Source organism: Silene latifolia, chromosome 6, assembly GCF_048544455.1.
Source record: "Silene latifolia isolate original U9 population chromosome 6, ASM4854445v1, whole genome shotgun sequence".
NCBI classification, from domain to species: Eukaryota; Viridiplantae; Streptophyta; class Magnoliopsida; order Caryophyllales; family Caryophyllaceae; genus Silene; species Silene latifolia.
Window position 1 is genome coordinate 14,531,247 of NC_133531.1, and position 13,222 is coordinate 14,544,468.

At 35.4% G+C, this 13,222-nt stretch overlaps 1 protein-coding gene across 1 annotated transcript; it reads left to right on the top strand.

Annotated features, from left to right (window-relative positions):
- The first annotated feature begins 1,265 nt into the window (after positions 1-1,265).
- LOC141587553 (uncharacterized) lies at positions 1,266-4,676 on the top strand. Its single transcript, XM_074409027.1, has 3 exons — positions 1,266-2,993; positions 3,393-3,729; positions 3,823-4,676. The coding sequence occupies exons 1-3, from the start codon at positions 1,266-1,268 to the stop codon at positions 4,674-4,676; spliced, it is 2,919 nt and encodes a 972-aa protein (XP_074265128.1).
- Positions 4,677-13,222: the final 8,546 nt, after the last annotated feature.

Consider the following 13,222-nt stretch of genomic DNA (forward strand, 5'->3'; position numbering starts at 1 on the left):
ATTGCTCCGTTGGATAATAGAGTTACAGCAATACAAAACGCTGACAGTATTGTACCTCTTCGTGTAAACAATGATATTATTGTTTCCAATCTTCCTACCTCTTTGTTTAATCAGGATATTGTTAGGTCTGCTGATGTGCAGTTGTCTAATATTGACGGGAATGCACTAGTTTCTCATGGAAAAGGCAAAGATTTGCGTATGGTTGCTGAAAGCTTGGGTCATTCATATGAGCCTCCTTCTGCTTCTTCCAAAAGAAGGGCTTTCTCTGATCCAGGGACTTACTGTAGCACGGGCATGGAGTTATATGATTATGATGAAGATTTTCTTAAGGCTACTGTCAGTCCAAAGAAGCATAAAGCAAATTCTCTTTTCTATCATGGCGAGAGTTCTAGGCCATCATTTTCTGCTTTCCATTTAACTATTGCTGATGATGATATGATCATCTCTAGCTCTGAATCTGATGACAATGGAAATGGAGCAGCTAAAGGTTTTGCGGGGGTTGAGCCTAATCAACCCCCTTCGTCATCATGAGGTGCATATCATGGAATTGTAGGGGACGCAAAAATTCGCTCGCCCCTACAATTTCAAAGATTAGAGCGATGACCTATAAAAATAATATGTATGATATAGTTTTTTTATCTGAAACCAAATGTAGTACGCAGTATGTAGCTTCTATTTTTCACTTTTATGGGTTTGATCATTATGTGGGGGTTGATGCAATTGGTTCTAAAGGAGGTCTATGGGTTGGATGGAAGTCCTCTTGGAATATTGATTGTATCACTAAGAACCCTAACTTTATTATTATCAAGATTAATGAATGTGGCGGACGTTTCTGGTACATCTTCTTTATTTATGGTTCACCAAAAAGAGAGCAACGACAATCAGTATGGCTTCATATCGAACAATGGATTACACGTATGGATTTGCATTTTATTTTACTTGGTGACTTTAATCAAGTCGAATTTAAAGAAGAAAAATTGGGAGGTAATAAGGGATCCATTTACGGAGCAGAATTTTTCTCGGAATGGAAAGTTCGAAATTCCCTTTATGATATTGTTTATAAAGGACCGAAAATCACGTGGTGTAATAATCGAAAGGGTGCCAAAAGAATTTACGAACGTATTGATAAAGGGTTAGCGTCTCCTTTATGGTATTCATTGTTTCCCTATTTTGGTATAAAACATTTCCCTATTCAATGTTCCGATCATGCGCCAATCATTTTTTATACCGGTTTTTTTGAACCACATAAACGGAAATTTTTTCGCATGGAAGCCTGGGCTTTTGAATATGAAGATACACTTCAACTTTTGAAGCAAGAATGGTTTCATTATGATAGAGGATCTTCAGTGACAAAGCTTTCACGGAAATTACGACGAACTCGATATGTTTTCAAGAATTGGACTCTCAATAAGCGAAAATCATGGAATGAAAAATGGTCGGAGTTTGATGACAGATTAGAAATTGAGCTGGAAATAATTTTTAGTGGTCATAGTGAAGAAGGATATCAAAAATGGCATGATACCTATATTGAATTTAATAAAGCTGCAACACTTTATTGGCGACAACGATCAAAAATACATTGGATCAAATATGGGGACGCTGGTACTCGGTTCTTTTTTAATTCGGTTAAACATCGGCATGATCGTAATTTGATTGTGGGTTTGAAAAAGGATGATAATTCTTGGACCTTTGATAGGCAAGAGTTAGCTGGTATTTTTGATGATCATTTCAAAAATATATATGGAGTCAATATTTCTCATGGTACTTTTCAACAATATCAAGAGACTCATAAGCATTTGTTTGGGAATATAAAGTTCTTGTTATCTAGCGATCAGCAAGACTTTTTCTCTTCCTCTTTCACACGTAAGGAAGTAAGAACGGCTGTTTTTCAACATGGCTCAACTAAATCACCCGGACCGGATGGAATTCCTGCTCTTTTCTATCAAAAATTCTGGTTTCACATTAAAACCGAAGTTGAGGATGCTGTTCTTTTTATGCTTAATACGGGGAATATTTCAGCTGAATTCAATCGTACTGCTATTGCACTCATTCCTAAGGTTGCTAGTTCGAAAACAGTTGACAATTTTCGACCAATCAGTCTTTGTAATGTTATTATGAAGATTGTTACAAAGTGTATTTCTAACAGATTAAAAGGGGTCATGTCTTTTCTCGTAGGGGATTATCAAAATGGGTTTGTTCCTGGTAGACACATTGCTGATAATATTTTATTATCTTATGAGTTATTACATCACATCTCCAATAAGCGTATTGGAAAAAGGGGTCTTATTGCTGTTACAGTAGATATGAGCAAAGCTTATGATCGGCTGAATTGGAATTTCATTAGATGTACTCTTCTTTCCATGAAGTTTCCGTTTACTTTTGTCGACCTTATTATGAATTGTGTCACTACGGTGTCTTATGAAGTTTTGATCAATGGTTCGCCAGGGAAGAGTTTTACTCCAAAAGCTGGTATTCGTCAGGGGGATCCGCTTTCTTCGTATCTCTTTGCATTATGTACAGAAGTTTTATCTCAATTACTTTGCTCAGCACAAGACAAAAAACTGATTAAGGGTATACGAATTTCACGTGATGCTCCTCCTATTTCGCATTTACTTTTTGCAGACGATTCTATTTTCTTTCTAGATGCTCGGGCATCGGATTGTGTTGCCTTAATGACGTTATTAACTCAATATGGGGACGCATCTGGCCAACGCATAAATGAGGCTAAGACTACTATTACTACGAGTCCTAATTGCACTCTTCGAAATTACAAAGATTGTTTGAAAATCTTGAAAGCACCGGGGCACAAAAGCATGGGCAAATACTTGAGGTTACCTACTGATTTTGGATCTTCGAAAAAGGAGATTTTTGCTATGGTCATTGATAAAGTTCGAACAAGAATTCAAAGCTGGAATAATAATTACTTATCATCGGCTGGACGACTGACTCTTATTAATTCAGTACTCTCTTCGCTTTCCCTTTTCTCTCTATCGGTATTTAAAATGCCGGTAACTGTGAGTTCGAAGATTAATTCTCTTCTCTCACAGTTTTGGTGGGGGGGTACTATTATGAGGAGAAGTCTTCACTGGTGTAGTAATATTATTATTAGTGCTTCGAAATCTGATGGTGGACTTGGCATTCGTAATATTGGTTGTCTTAATCAAAGTCTTTTAGCCAAAATTGGATGGAAAATTTTGATAGCTCCTACTAGCCTTATTAGCAAAGTTCTTGGGCCAAAATATAAAATATTTCCTCACACAATTTTTAGCTGTTCCTTTGCTACAACTGGGAATCATTCTTGGGGAGAGCGTGGAATTCGCTGGGGTGTTCAATAACTACGGGAAAATTTAGCTTGGCAAGTTGGTTTTCCATCCCTTCTTGATGTTTGGAAGGATAAATGGATTTATGGATTGTCGTTGGGTCAGCTTCTCGGCCTTTCTGAACATGAAATCAATGCGAAGCCATCTCTTACTGTGTGTCAATTGCAAAATGCTTCTGGGGATTGGGATGTTGAGGCGGTTTTTTCTATTTGTGGCAATATTTTGGCACCTTACATCCTTGCTCTTCCTCTTGCTGCTGAAGATTTTGATGATAGTCTATATTGGACTAGAAATAAAAATGGTCAGTATTCTGTTAAAAGTGGATATGCGATGGCCTTGTCGAAATTTTGGACTACCAAGGCTACTCATACAGATCATAATCGGATGACTGCTTCTTCTAAATCATTTTGTAAAAAACGATAATGGACTCTTCCTATTCAGGGCAAATGGAAATCTTTCCTTTGGAAACTTTTATCCAATTCTCTTCATATTGGTCTTGAAGCCAGTAAAAGAAATCTTCCATGGAATTATCAGTGCAAACTTTGTGCATCTTTTGATGATCACTTGGAATCTTTAGAGCATCTTTTTCGTGACTGCTTGATTTCATCACACATCTGGGCGGGTTCACCGTTAGGCATTCGCAGTTTTAATGGCAACAATATTCCTATTCAGTTATGGGTAATTAATTGGATTAGTTTTCTTCATAAGGAGTATTCCTTGGATTCCTGCATTCTCTTTATAAGCACGTTATGGCGAATATGGTGCTTACGGAAAGATTTGGTTTTTCGTCCGGACTCGGTTATGGGGTTATCTTCACAAATTAGGATTCTTACGACGGATGCTATCAATAACACTTCAGTGGCTAAGCTTCGTCTTTCTTCCTTTGCCATTCCACTTTCGGGGGATTCATCTGTATTGGAGTCAATTAAGAATCATCTGCCATTTTTTATCATCAACAATTGTCTTTGCTCCGATAACATCCGTCTTATGTGCGATGCTTCTTGGCATTCGGATTTTAGGGCTTCTGCTGGATGGATTCTTCAGGATTCAGTTGGAGACGTTCTTTATACAGGACGTTCTCGTTTTCGGGCAAGCTCTGCTTTTCAAGCTGAAGCAATGGCTCTGTTTCATGCTCTCAAGGATGCTGCTTGTAAGGGTTATTGGCATGTTGATGCTCAGTCTGATTGTCTTCCTCCGGTTCTTCTTCTTGCTGGCTGCACGGATGTCCAACAAGACCTCAAGACTCTCTGTCGTTCTATTTTTAATGTTCTTACTTCGTTTCATTGTTGTTCAATAAGTCACTGTCCAAGGGTTCTAAATCGGCCTGCTCATTGTCTTGCGATTTCCGCAAGATGATGATCTTAGCCTTTCCGTAATAAAAAAGGGTGTCTGGTGGTGCCTCTTAGGGCACTAGAAGTATTGCTCATAGCTTGGGTTTTATTTTGGATCATATTGCCTTGAAGCCAGGGAGAGAGTCCAATCTGAATATATGGAGCACTCGGTGGGTCGATGGAGGATTACCTGATCCTAATGAAGATTTGTTAGACCCGAGTTTTAATTTCTTAACACTAATACAGATATAGGGTATAACAACGGTTAAAGACCGTTGTTATATAAAAAAAGTGGACGTTGTTAAAGTGTCCGTTGTTAAAGGTTTTAACAACGGTTGGTTTTTTAAGAAACCCGTTGTGAAAACTATAACAACGGTTAAAAACCGTTGTCGTTACGAGACATTCGTTGTGTAAAGTGTAACTAATTTTTGGTGGGAAAGTTATAACAACGGTTACAAAAGAAAAAACCGTTGTTATAACTAAAGACAACGGTTTTTTTTTTAATAACCGTTATTATTGTGTTTAAAAAAAATAAAAAAAATAAAAATACAAAGCATTACTGCCAAAATCCCTCCTGCATCAATTAATTATTACTAGATGCATGCATTATTACTGCCAAAATCTCTGCATGAAAGGACACAATATATGGAATGCGAAGGGTTATAAGATTTGAAGCAGTGATATGGCACAACTTCCTAAACAAAATCTGTATTAATTTAAGCATCAAACCCTAAATATATTAATTAAAAAACAACTCAAACAACACATTACTAATTATAAATTCATTCTACTATCTCAATAACCAATCCATTATATCACTATCTCCACCCTAAACTTCAAACCCTAAATCTTTCACTACAAGAAAATAGGATTCGGACGACTACTTTAGGCAACTGAAAACAGTCGATAAAACCATATTGGCGACTGAAAGTAGTCGCCCGAGTCCAGTCGCAGGCACAAGTCGCCAATTTTGATTCGGGCGACTGAATTCAGTCGCTAAATTTGGCGACTGCTTTATTAGTCGCCAACTAGGCAATTTGGCGACTGAAAGTAGTCGCCAATTTGGCGACTGAAAACAGTCTTTAAAGACTTTTTTCAGTCTCTATTTTCGCGACCATGTTCTTTTCGGTCGCCATTTTTCTATTAAAAAAAGAAGCTACAAACCTGTCAATCCAGCTCAAAAACCCAAAAAAAATCATCAATAAATTTACATTTATTTACTAAAAAAGTCGCGTATCTACTCATTTTTATACTAGATTTACAATCAAGTTTAAGATTAAACCACCATCAGCATTAACAACAAGTTCATATACCACGGAAAGTACAATGAATTTTTGAGCTTCCATTTCCTCGTCGAACACCACGCTTCCCTTTCCTCCTTGTTCTTTTTTGTTTCCCTGTTCGTGTTCTTCCTTTTGCACCTATTACCACAATAAGTTTTAAAGTAAAATCGATTTTAATTCAAGATCTAAATAGAAATTTAAATGCATGTTAATTTAAAACGAAAATACTTTGAAATTAAAATCTAAAAAATTAAATCTATAAGATAAAAAGACTAATACTTTTAATTAGATCAAGGAGGGTGAGGTTATGATGAATATTAGACGAGAATAGCAATTAAACTTGAAATTGGATAAAAGAATATTGTTTTAACGAGATGAAGTTGGGTACTTTTGTGATTAAACAAAATATTGGGAAAAGAATTGATTTCAAATCAAGAATCTCGTTTTAACGAGATGAATTTTTGGAAAAAAAGACGAAGTCAAAGTGATGAGGATTTGTTTAATACTTGTTTGTTTTGATGGAAAAGATGAGTGAACATAAGAAAGAGGGAATCCAATGTTTGTTTATTTGTGTGCGAGGGAAAATAAGAAAGGATAATGGGTTTGTTTGTTTAAAGTAAGAGTGAGGGTCAACTAGGGGAGGTGGGATCCTATGTTATTTGTGTGCTGTGCAAATAAACTGGCGACTGAAGGTAAAATTGGTCGCCAATTTGGCGACTGATTTCAGTCGCCATTTCTGAAATTCAGTCGCCCGCTCTAATAATTGGGAGGAAATTGGTAGTCGCCAAATTGGCGACAGTTAGTAGTCGCCCGAAGTTTTTTTCAGTCGCCAATTTGACGACTATTTCAGTCAGTCGCCATATTAAGTCGCCCGAAACATGATTTTTTGTAGTGTTTAAAACCTAATAAACTTCAAACTTCCTTCAATAATGAATGATACCATTCGTTTAACATGCATTATGACCGAGTACAACAAAAGTTTCATACGCCGCTTGCAGGAAATCGAGAGTAAGTACAGGCTCTTCCATGAGGAAGCTCGGATCGCACTCAAGGACGCCAAAAAAAAAGGCTTGTTAGAGCCGCAGATAATGCAGCTATATGAAGATATTGCATTTGCGGAACGAAACCTCCAAATAGCAAAGGAGGAGAGGATGAATATCATAGAAGAGAATGCATCCCTATATGACCATTTAAGAATTGTATTTTTAACAATGCATTAAGTTTATGTATATATATCAATTAATTAAGTTTATGTATGTTAAATGTGGATTTGTTTTACTATCCTCTCCATCATCTTCTTTGTTTTATTTTATTTAATTTGTTTTACTAATAAACGCAGAAAAACTAAGCGAATAATAATTATAGAAAGAACAATGACGGAGAAAAACACATGTAAATAAAATAATTAGAGAAAGAACAATAATGACGGAGATGACAAAACCTAAAACCATAAAGCGATAGATATATACCTGATAATTAGAGAAAGAAAGAGACGATGACAACAACAGTGACGGAGATGATAAAGCGACGATGAGAAAGAGTGTGGTTGTGTGTTTGTGTTTGTGTTTGTGTTTGTGTTTGTGTTTGTGTTTGTGTTTGTGTTTGTGTTTGTGTTTGTGTTTGTGTTTGTGTTTGTGGCTGTGGCTGTAGCTGATCTGTGTTTGTGTGGTATTTATTGTGGTAAAGTACTGACAAAGGTTATTATACATAAACCCGTTGTCATTAGATAATATATTAACAACGGTTCCTTTGACAACCGTTGTTAAAAAGTATTAACAACGGGTTCTAATATAACCGTTGTAATTACTTTTCACTAATTTTGTGTCAAATTATTAACAATGGTTATAATGTATTACAGAGTAAACTGTTGTTATTAGTTTTTATATTAACAACGGTTGTGCAAGATTGACCCGTTGTTAAAATCAATAACAACGGTTAACAATACATAACCGTTGTAATTAAGTTTAGTAAAATTTTGCGCCACCATCAACAACGTCTTATGGTGATTTTCGTGAATAAGAATTGTTAAAGGGCCGTTGTAGTTGTCTGGATTTGTAGTAGTGTAAAAGACCTCCGTATCAAGGATTTATGCTACAATGCATGGGGGTGTAATGAGGAAATGATTAAGTTGGTGTGTAGTGAAGAGAGTGCTAATAAGATCTTAACAATACCTCTAAGAAGTCAGCAATGGGGGGACGAAATCTATTGGCCGTTTCATAAAAGTAGTGATTATTCGGTGAAGCGAGGGTATGGTATTATTTTTAAAAATTACTTTGAAAGTAAGGGATCAAGAAAGGATAAGAAATGGCTTGATCAAGGACGACAGTTGTTCTGCAAGGCTAGACTATGGAGGCTTCCTGGACCGCAAATGCGGAATATTTTAGTATGGAAAATTATTACTAACTCCCTCCCTGTAGGCGATGAATTTATCAAAAAAAAGTTGTATTGGGAGCCCTACTGTCACTTATGTCACAAGGACAAGGAAAATATGGAATCGTTGGATCACCCATTCAGGGATTGTGACATCGTCTCGAGGCTTAGGGCTGGTTCCTTTCTAGGTATTAAAACGGAACAGGCTCACAGTATAAGTGTTGGGGACAGGATTATTAACTGGATTTACTACCTGGGAAAGCTGGAGGATGGAAATGCAAGGATCCTTCTTTTCTTGGCGACTTTGTTCTCTATTTGGACTATGAGAAATAACTGTATATTTAGGGGTGATGTTCTTATTCCCAAGGTTTTCTATGACCAATGTCACCTGCTGGTTAGTCTGGCTTCTCGAAATGCGGATGTTAAGGACGAGCCTCAAGACTTAACCCTTAATTCTACTCCAGTTTGCCAGGAAAGTGTAAATGATGTGTGTAGGCTGAGGGAGGGCAATCGTTTTACTGGATTGGAGACACTGGCTCTTGCAGGATGACGACTATTTATGTTGATGCAAGTTGGGAGTCTACGTGTAAGGCAGCTGTAGGTTGGGTGGTTTATGATGAAATGGGGATTATTCGATTTGAAGGGAGCGTTAAATGCAGGCACTATAAGAGTTCCAGTCTCGGGCGACTATAATAGGCGACCAATTTTAGTCGCTAAAATTAAATTGGCGACCGAAAGCTGTCGCCCTGCAGTAGTCGCAAGGCCTAGTTGCCTAAATTGACTCGGGCGACCAATTTCTGTCGCCAATTTGGCGACTAACAAATAAATTTCGTCGCCAAATTGGCGACCGATTTCTGTCGCCAATTTGGCGACTGCCACGTCATCCGTCGCCAGTTTTGCTATTTTTTTTTTTAAAAAAAAGTGTCACATCTGGAAACTCACGATGCAAATTTCTTCGTTTCGACATTGTTCTTCACCAAATGACAACAACAACAACACAATCAATTCCGCTACAAAATTTAGACTCTAAAATCACGCTGCAAATTTTTATACGATTACATTACAACTAGTGTAGATCCCGCACACGAGCGGTATATATAGAAATTTTATTTTTAGTTATTATTTATATTTTGAATTGACTCATCAATAATTTGTCATGCACCTCACTTTTTGAGATGAGAAAAAAATTGAACTATAAACTAATCAAGAAGATTAAAGATATAAAATGTATATTTACTGGAAAAAAATCTATTTTTTCTTTACCATAAAACTAATGATTACAATTTATAATTTTTCTCAATTTATTTTAATGATCTTTTATTTTTGACGAAACTTATAATATCCGTGTTACGTCATTATCTAATATATAATAATAACAACAATAAAAACTTAGAAATTTATAGTTTATAAAATTATAGCAAATTTATCTTAGTTTAAGTAAGATTGTAATTTAGATTTTAATGAAAATATTATATTCGATTAAAAGATTATATTTTGATGAAATGATAATAATGTAATGAATAGTCTTTTCGTTTCCTTATTTAACTTGATGCTTTTGGAGGGAGAATCTTGAATAATTTTGTTATCTCAGTATATAGGGGATGAGATAATTTAATTATAGTAATGATTGATGATTCATCTAGTTTATATTTTATATTTTATTTTGTGAGCTTGCCTATTTGGCCCATAGTGTGCTTAGTAGAATGAAAAATTAAAGGCCGAAATAGAAGATAATATAGTTAGGCGGGAAAAAACGTAGAATCACCTATTCATTTAGTAAATAGGGGATTAAAAACTTGAAAACAAACCATGGCTACACGATATCAATAAATTTACATTTAGTAAAAAAACCATTTGCTCATTTCTATATCAAATCTAAATTTACATTTACATTAACTTTACATTACATTACAATCAAAATTAACATAAAACTACCAACAACAACAACAACAATTGGAATAACACAAAAAAACCAAATTATCGACACGAAAAAAAACTAATTACACCCCTTTCTTCTCGCCTCTTCTCCTTCCTCTATCGTATCTCACCACCATGTTCCACGCCGTCAGCTTGTCGTCGACCAAAATACTTTGAAATTAAAACAGGTGAAATTGAGATGGGTTTGGGTAAAATTTGATAAAGAATGAAGAAATGGTAAAATAAAAAAAATGAAGAAAGTGGTGGATTTGATAAATAAGAAGAAGAAAAAAAAGTAGAGTAAAAAAAATTGAGAGAAGAAGGGGATTGAACAGATGAAGAAATGAAAGCGGGGAGTGAATAATTGTTGTTTGATAATGAAATGAAAGAGGAGTGCCAAGTATATGGGGGTTATGTAGGGGGAAAATGGATTCTCTCTATTTTCTTTCTCTCCATTTCCTCTCACAATCTATTTGAATAATAATAACCCCTCTCACTCCTATTTTCCCTTTATTTTTATTCGTAAATTTAAAACCGTTAGATGTTACCAAAATGCGATCCGGACCATTAAGAGGAACTTGCCTCTCCATTTCTTTTGAGGAAATGGAGAGAAATTGGGCTCATGTAGGGGAGGTGGGATTTGTTCTGGGTACAACAAAAAAGGCGCAGGATTGAACAAGTATATGGGGTTATGTGTGGAAGGTGGGATTTATTTTGGGTAAAAAAAAAAAGGCGTGTGAAATATTGCGACCGAATTTCAGTCGCCCATGTCAATATTTCAGTTGCCATATACAATTATTGTACGGAAAATAGCCGTCGCCAAAAGGGCGGAATCCCCTTTACAAGCGGAGGCACGAGGGGTCTTAATGGCTATAGAATGGGCTTGCAATCAAGAGGTTCTGCACTTGGATTTGGCATCAGACTGTCTACAGTTACTGCTGCAATGGGCATGAACGGAGAGCAAAAATCATCAAATCAAAGGGCTTTTGGATGACATTTCTCGATTATCGGCATCTTTCCATTGTTTTTGTTTTCGTTATGTGTGCAGAAGGCGTAATGAAGACGCTCGCCGCCTTGCAAGACGGGCGCTGGTTTCTTTTTAGGAACTTATTTTTCTGGCTACCAAAAAAAAAAAAAACTGAAGGAATAAATGTAACAATTGTAAATATGGAGGCGATAGAGTCAATTGTTGATTTGTTGTATCTTTAAATATACGTCAAAAGAAAATAGAGTATCGAGTGCAACATAACAATGAACATAATTGATGTTACAAACTCGATTCGTAACCATAAACAACTTTATTGTTGTGTGATTTTATATATGCAGTTTATATACTTTAGTTTTCATTACTTTTGCCAAAAAAAATTATTTTACTTACACATATTTTTGTTTTTTCATGCTTATGAATTTGATGTCCCATATTGTTACTTTCTCTAGAGCTAGGAACCTAGCCTTAAATGCCATCCATCAAGGGTGGACTATTTTATTTTTTTTTTTTATTTTTTTTTATTTTTTTTTTTGAATTTGTTAAACACCTCCTTAGGGCATCAACAATAGAGGTTTGTCAACAAAGGTTTGTGTACTTTTTAGAGGTTTGTTGACAAACCTCTCTATTGTTGGAGATGGGGTTTGAGGTTCATCCATAGGAATGGTTACACATTTGTATAAGGATTTGTTGATTGACATGGCAAGTGGTCCCCTAAAAGTTAGTATATTTTTATTCTCCAACAACATATATATAAGGGGAAAAAATGGGTAATTTTATGTGGGTCCTATGATATGAACCTTGAAAATATTTGTTTATTGTTGTATATGGGTTTGTTATTGAAGAGGTTTGTTAAATTGATGATGTGTCATGTGACAAACCTCTTTAGAGGTTCATCTATTGTAGATGCCCTTAGCATACTCCCATATCATATTGTCAACTTACATTAAAGTTTATAGTGAATCTTACAAAATTCAAATGGTCCATCTTATTATAGATGGATAGTGGTCTTCTCACAAAATTAAAATAGGCGGGTAAGCGGGGTATTCATTTCCCACAACTTGCACTATCCAGTACCCACTTACATTTATGAGAGGGACAACTATAAACGGATAGTGTCGTCTATGAGAATTTGTGAAATCCAAATTACATCCCATACTAGAAGATTTGTCTTTTTATCACTGGTATATAAATCAATTAGTTATGGAGTAAATATCCATCTACAATAGGTGGGTAACATTACAACTTAATATGATAGTCATGACTTCAGACAAATTTTGATCTAGCATACGTCAAGAATTGACTAGTTTTTCCTTTTTTTTTTGAATTTTTTTGTCAAAAACTACTTAATATTTATCTCATTTTCATACATACTACCTAAAGTTTTTAACTTTGCGAGAAACTACCTAAATTTTCTTGATTTTTGTCAAACACTACCAAATCTAAAAAATCCGATTAAATTAGACAAAATTCTAACTCGAAAACATTACTTTTGGCATTCAACATACATTACTTAACCACCGCCAATTGTTTAGATTAGCTACTAACACATTTATTTCAATTTTTTTTTTACTACAATTTTGACTAGTTTGGCGCCGAGATTGTGATTAATTTGGACAAAATTATGATTAATTTGATTGGTATTTTGACTTAAGTGCTTGTTTGGTTACTCACTCAATTCATGGGAGTTCTAAAATCCCATGAATTGAGTTTTTTCAAACTTGTTTGGTTGCCCTAAATATGGCAAAATATAGGAATTTACAACTCTCTGGAGTTTCCAACTCCTACATGATGTAGGAGTTTAATTACCTAGCCCCCCCTAGGTAATTGCAAACTCCTCCATCTTATCCTTCTAAATTTACCCATTTACCCTTAATACAAATTTGAGGCTAGTAATATTTTTGAGGGATATATTGGTATTTAGAAATTAAAATCGGGTGTATTACATAGTTTAACCAAACAAACCATTGGAGTTTAATTCATGTGAAAAACAAACTCCTCCAAGGCAACCAAACA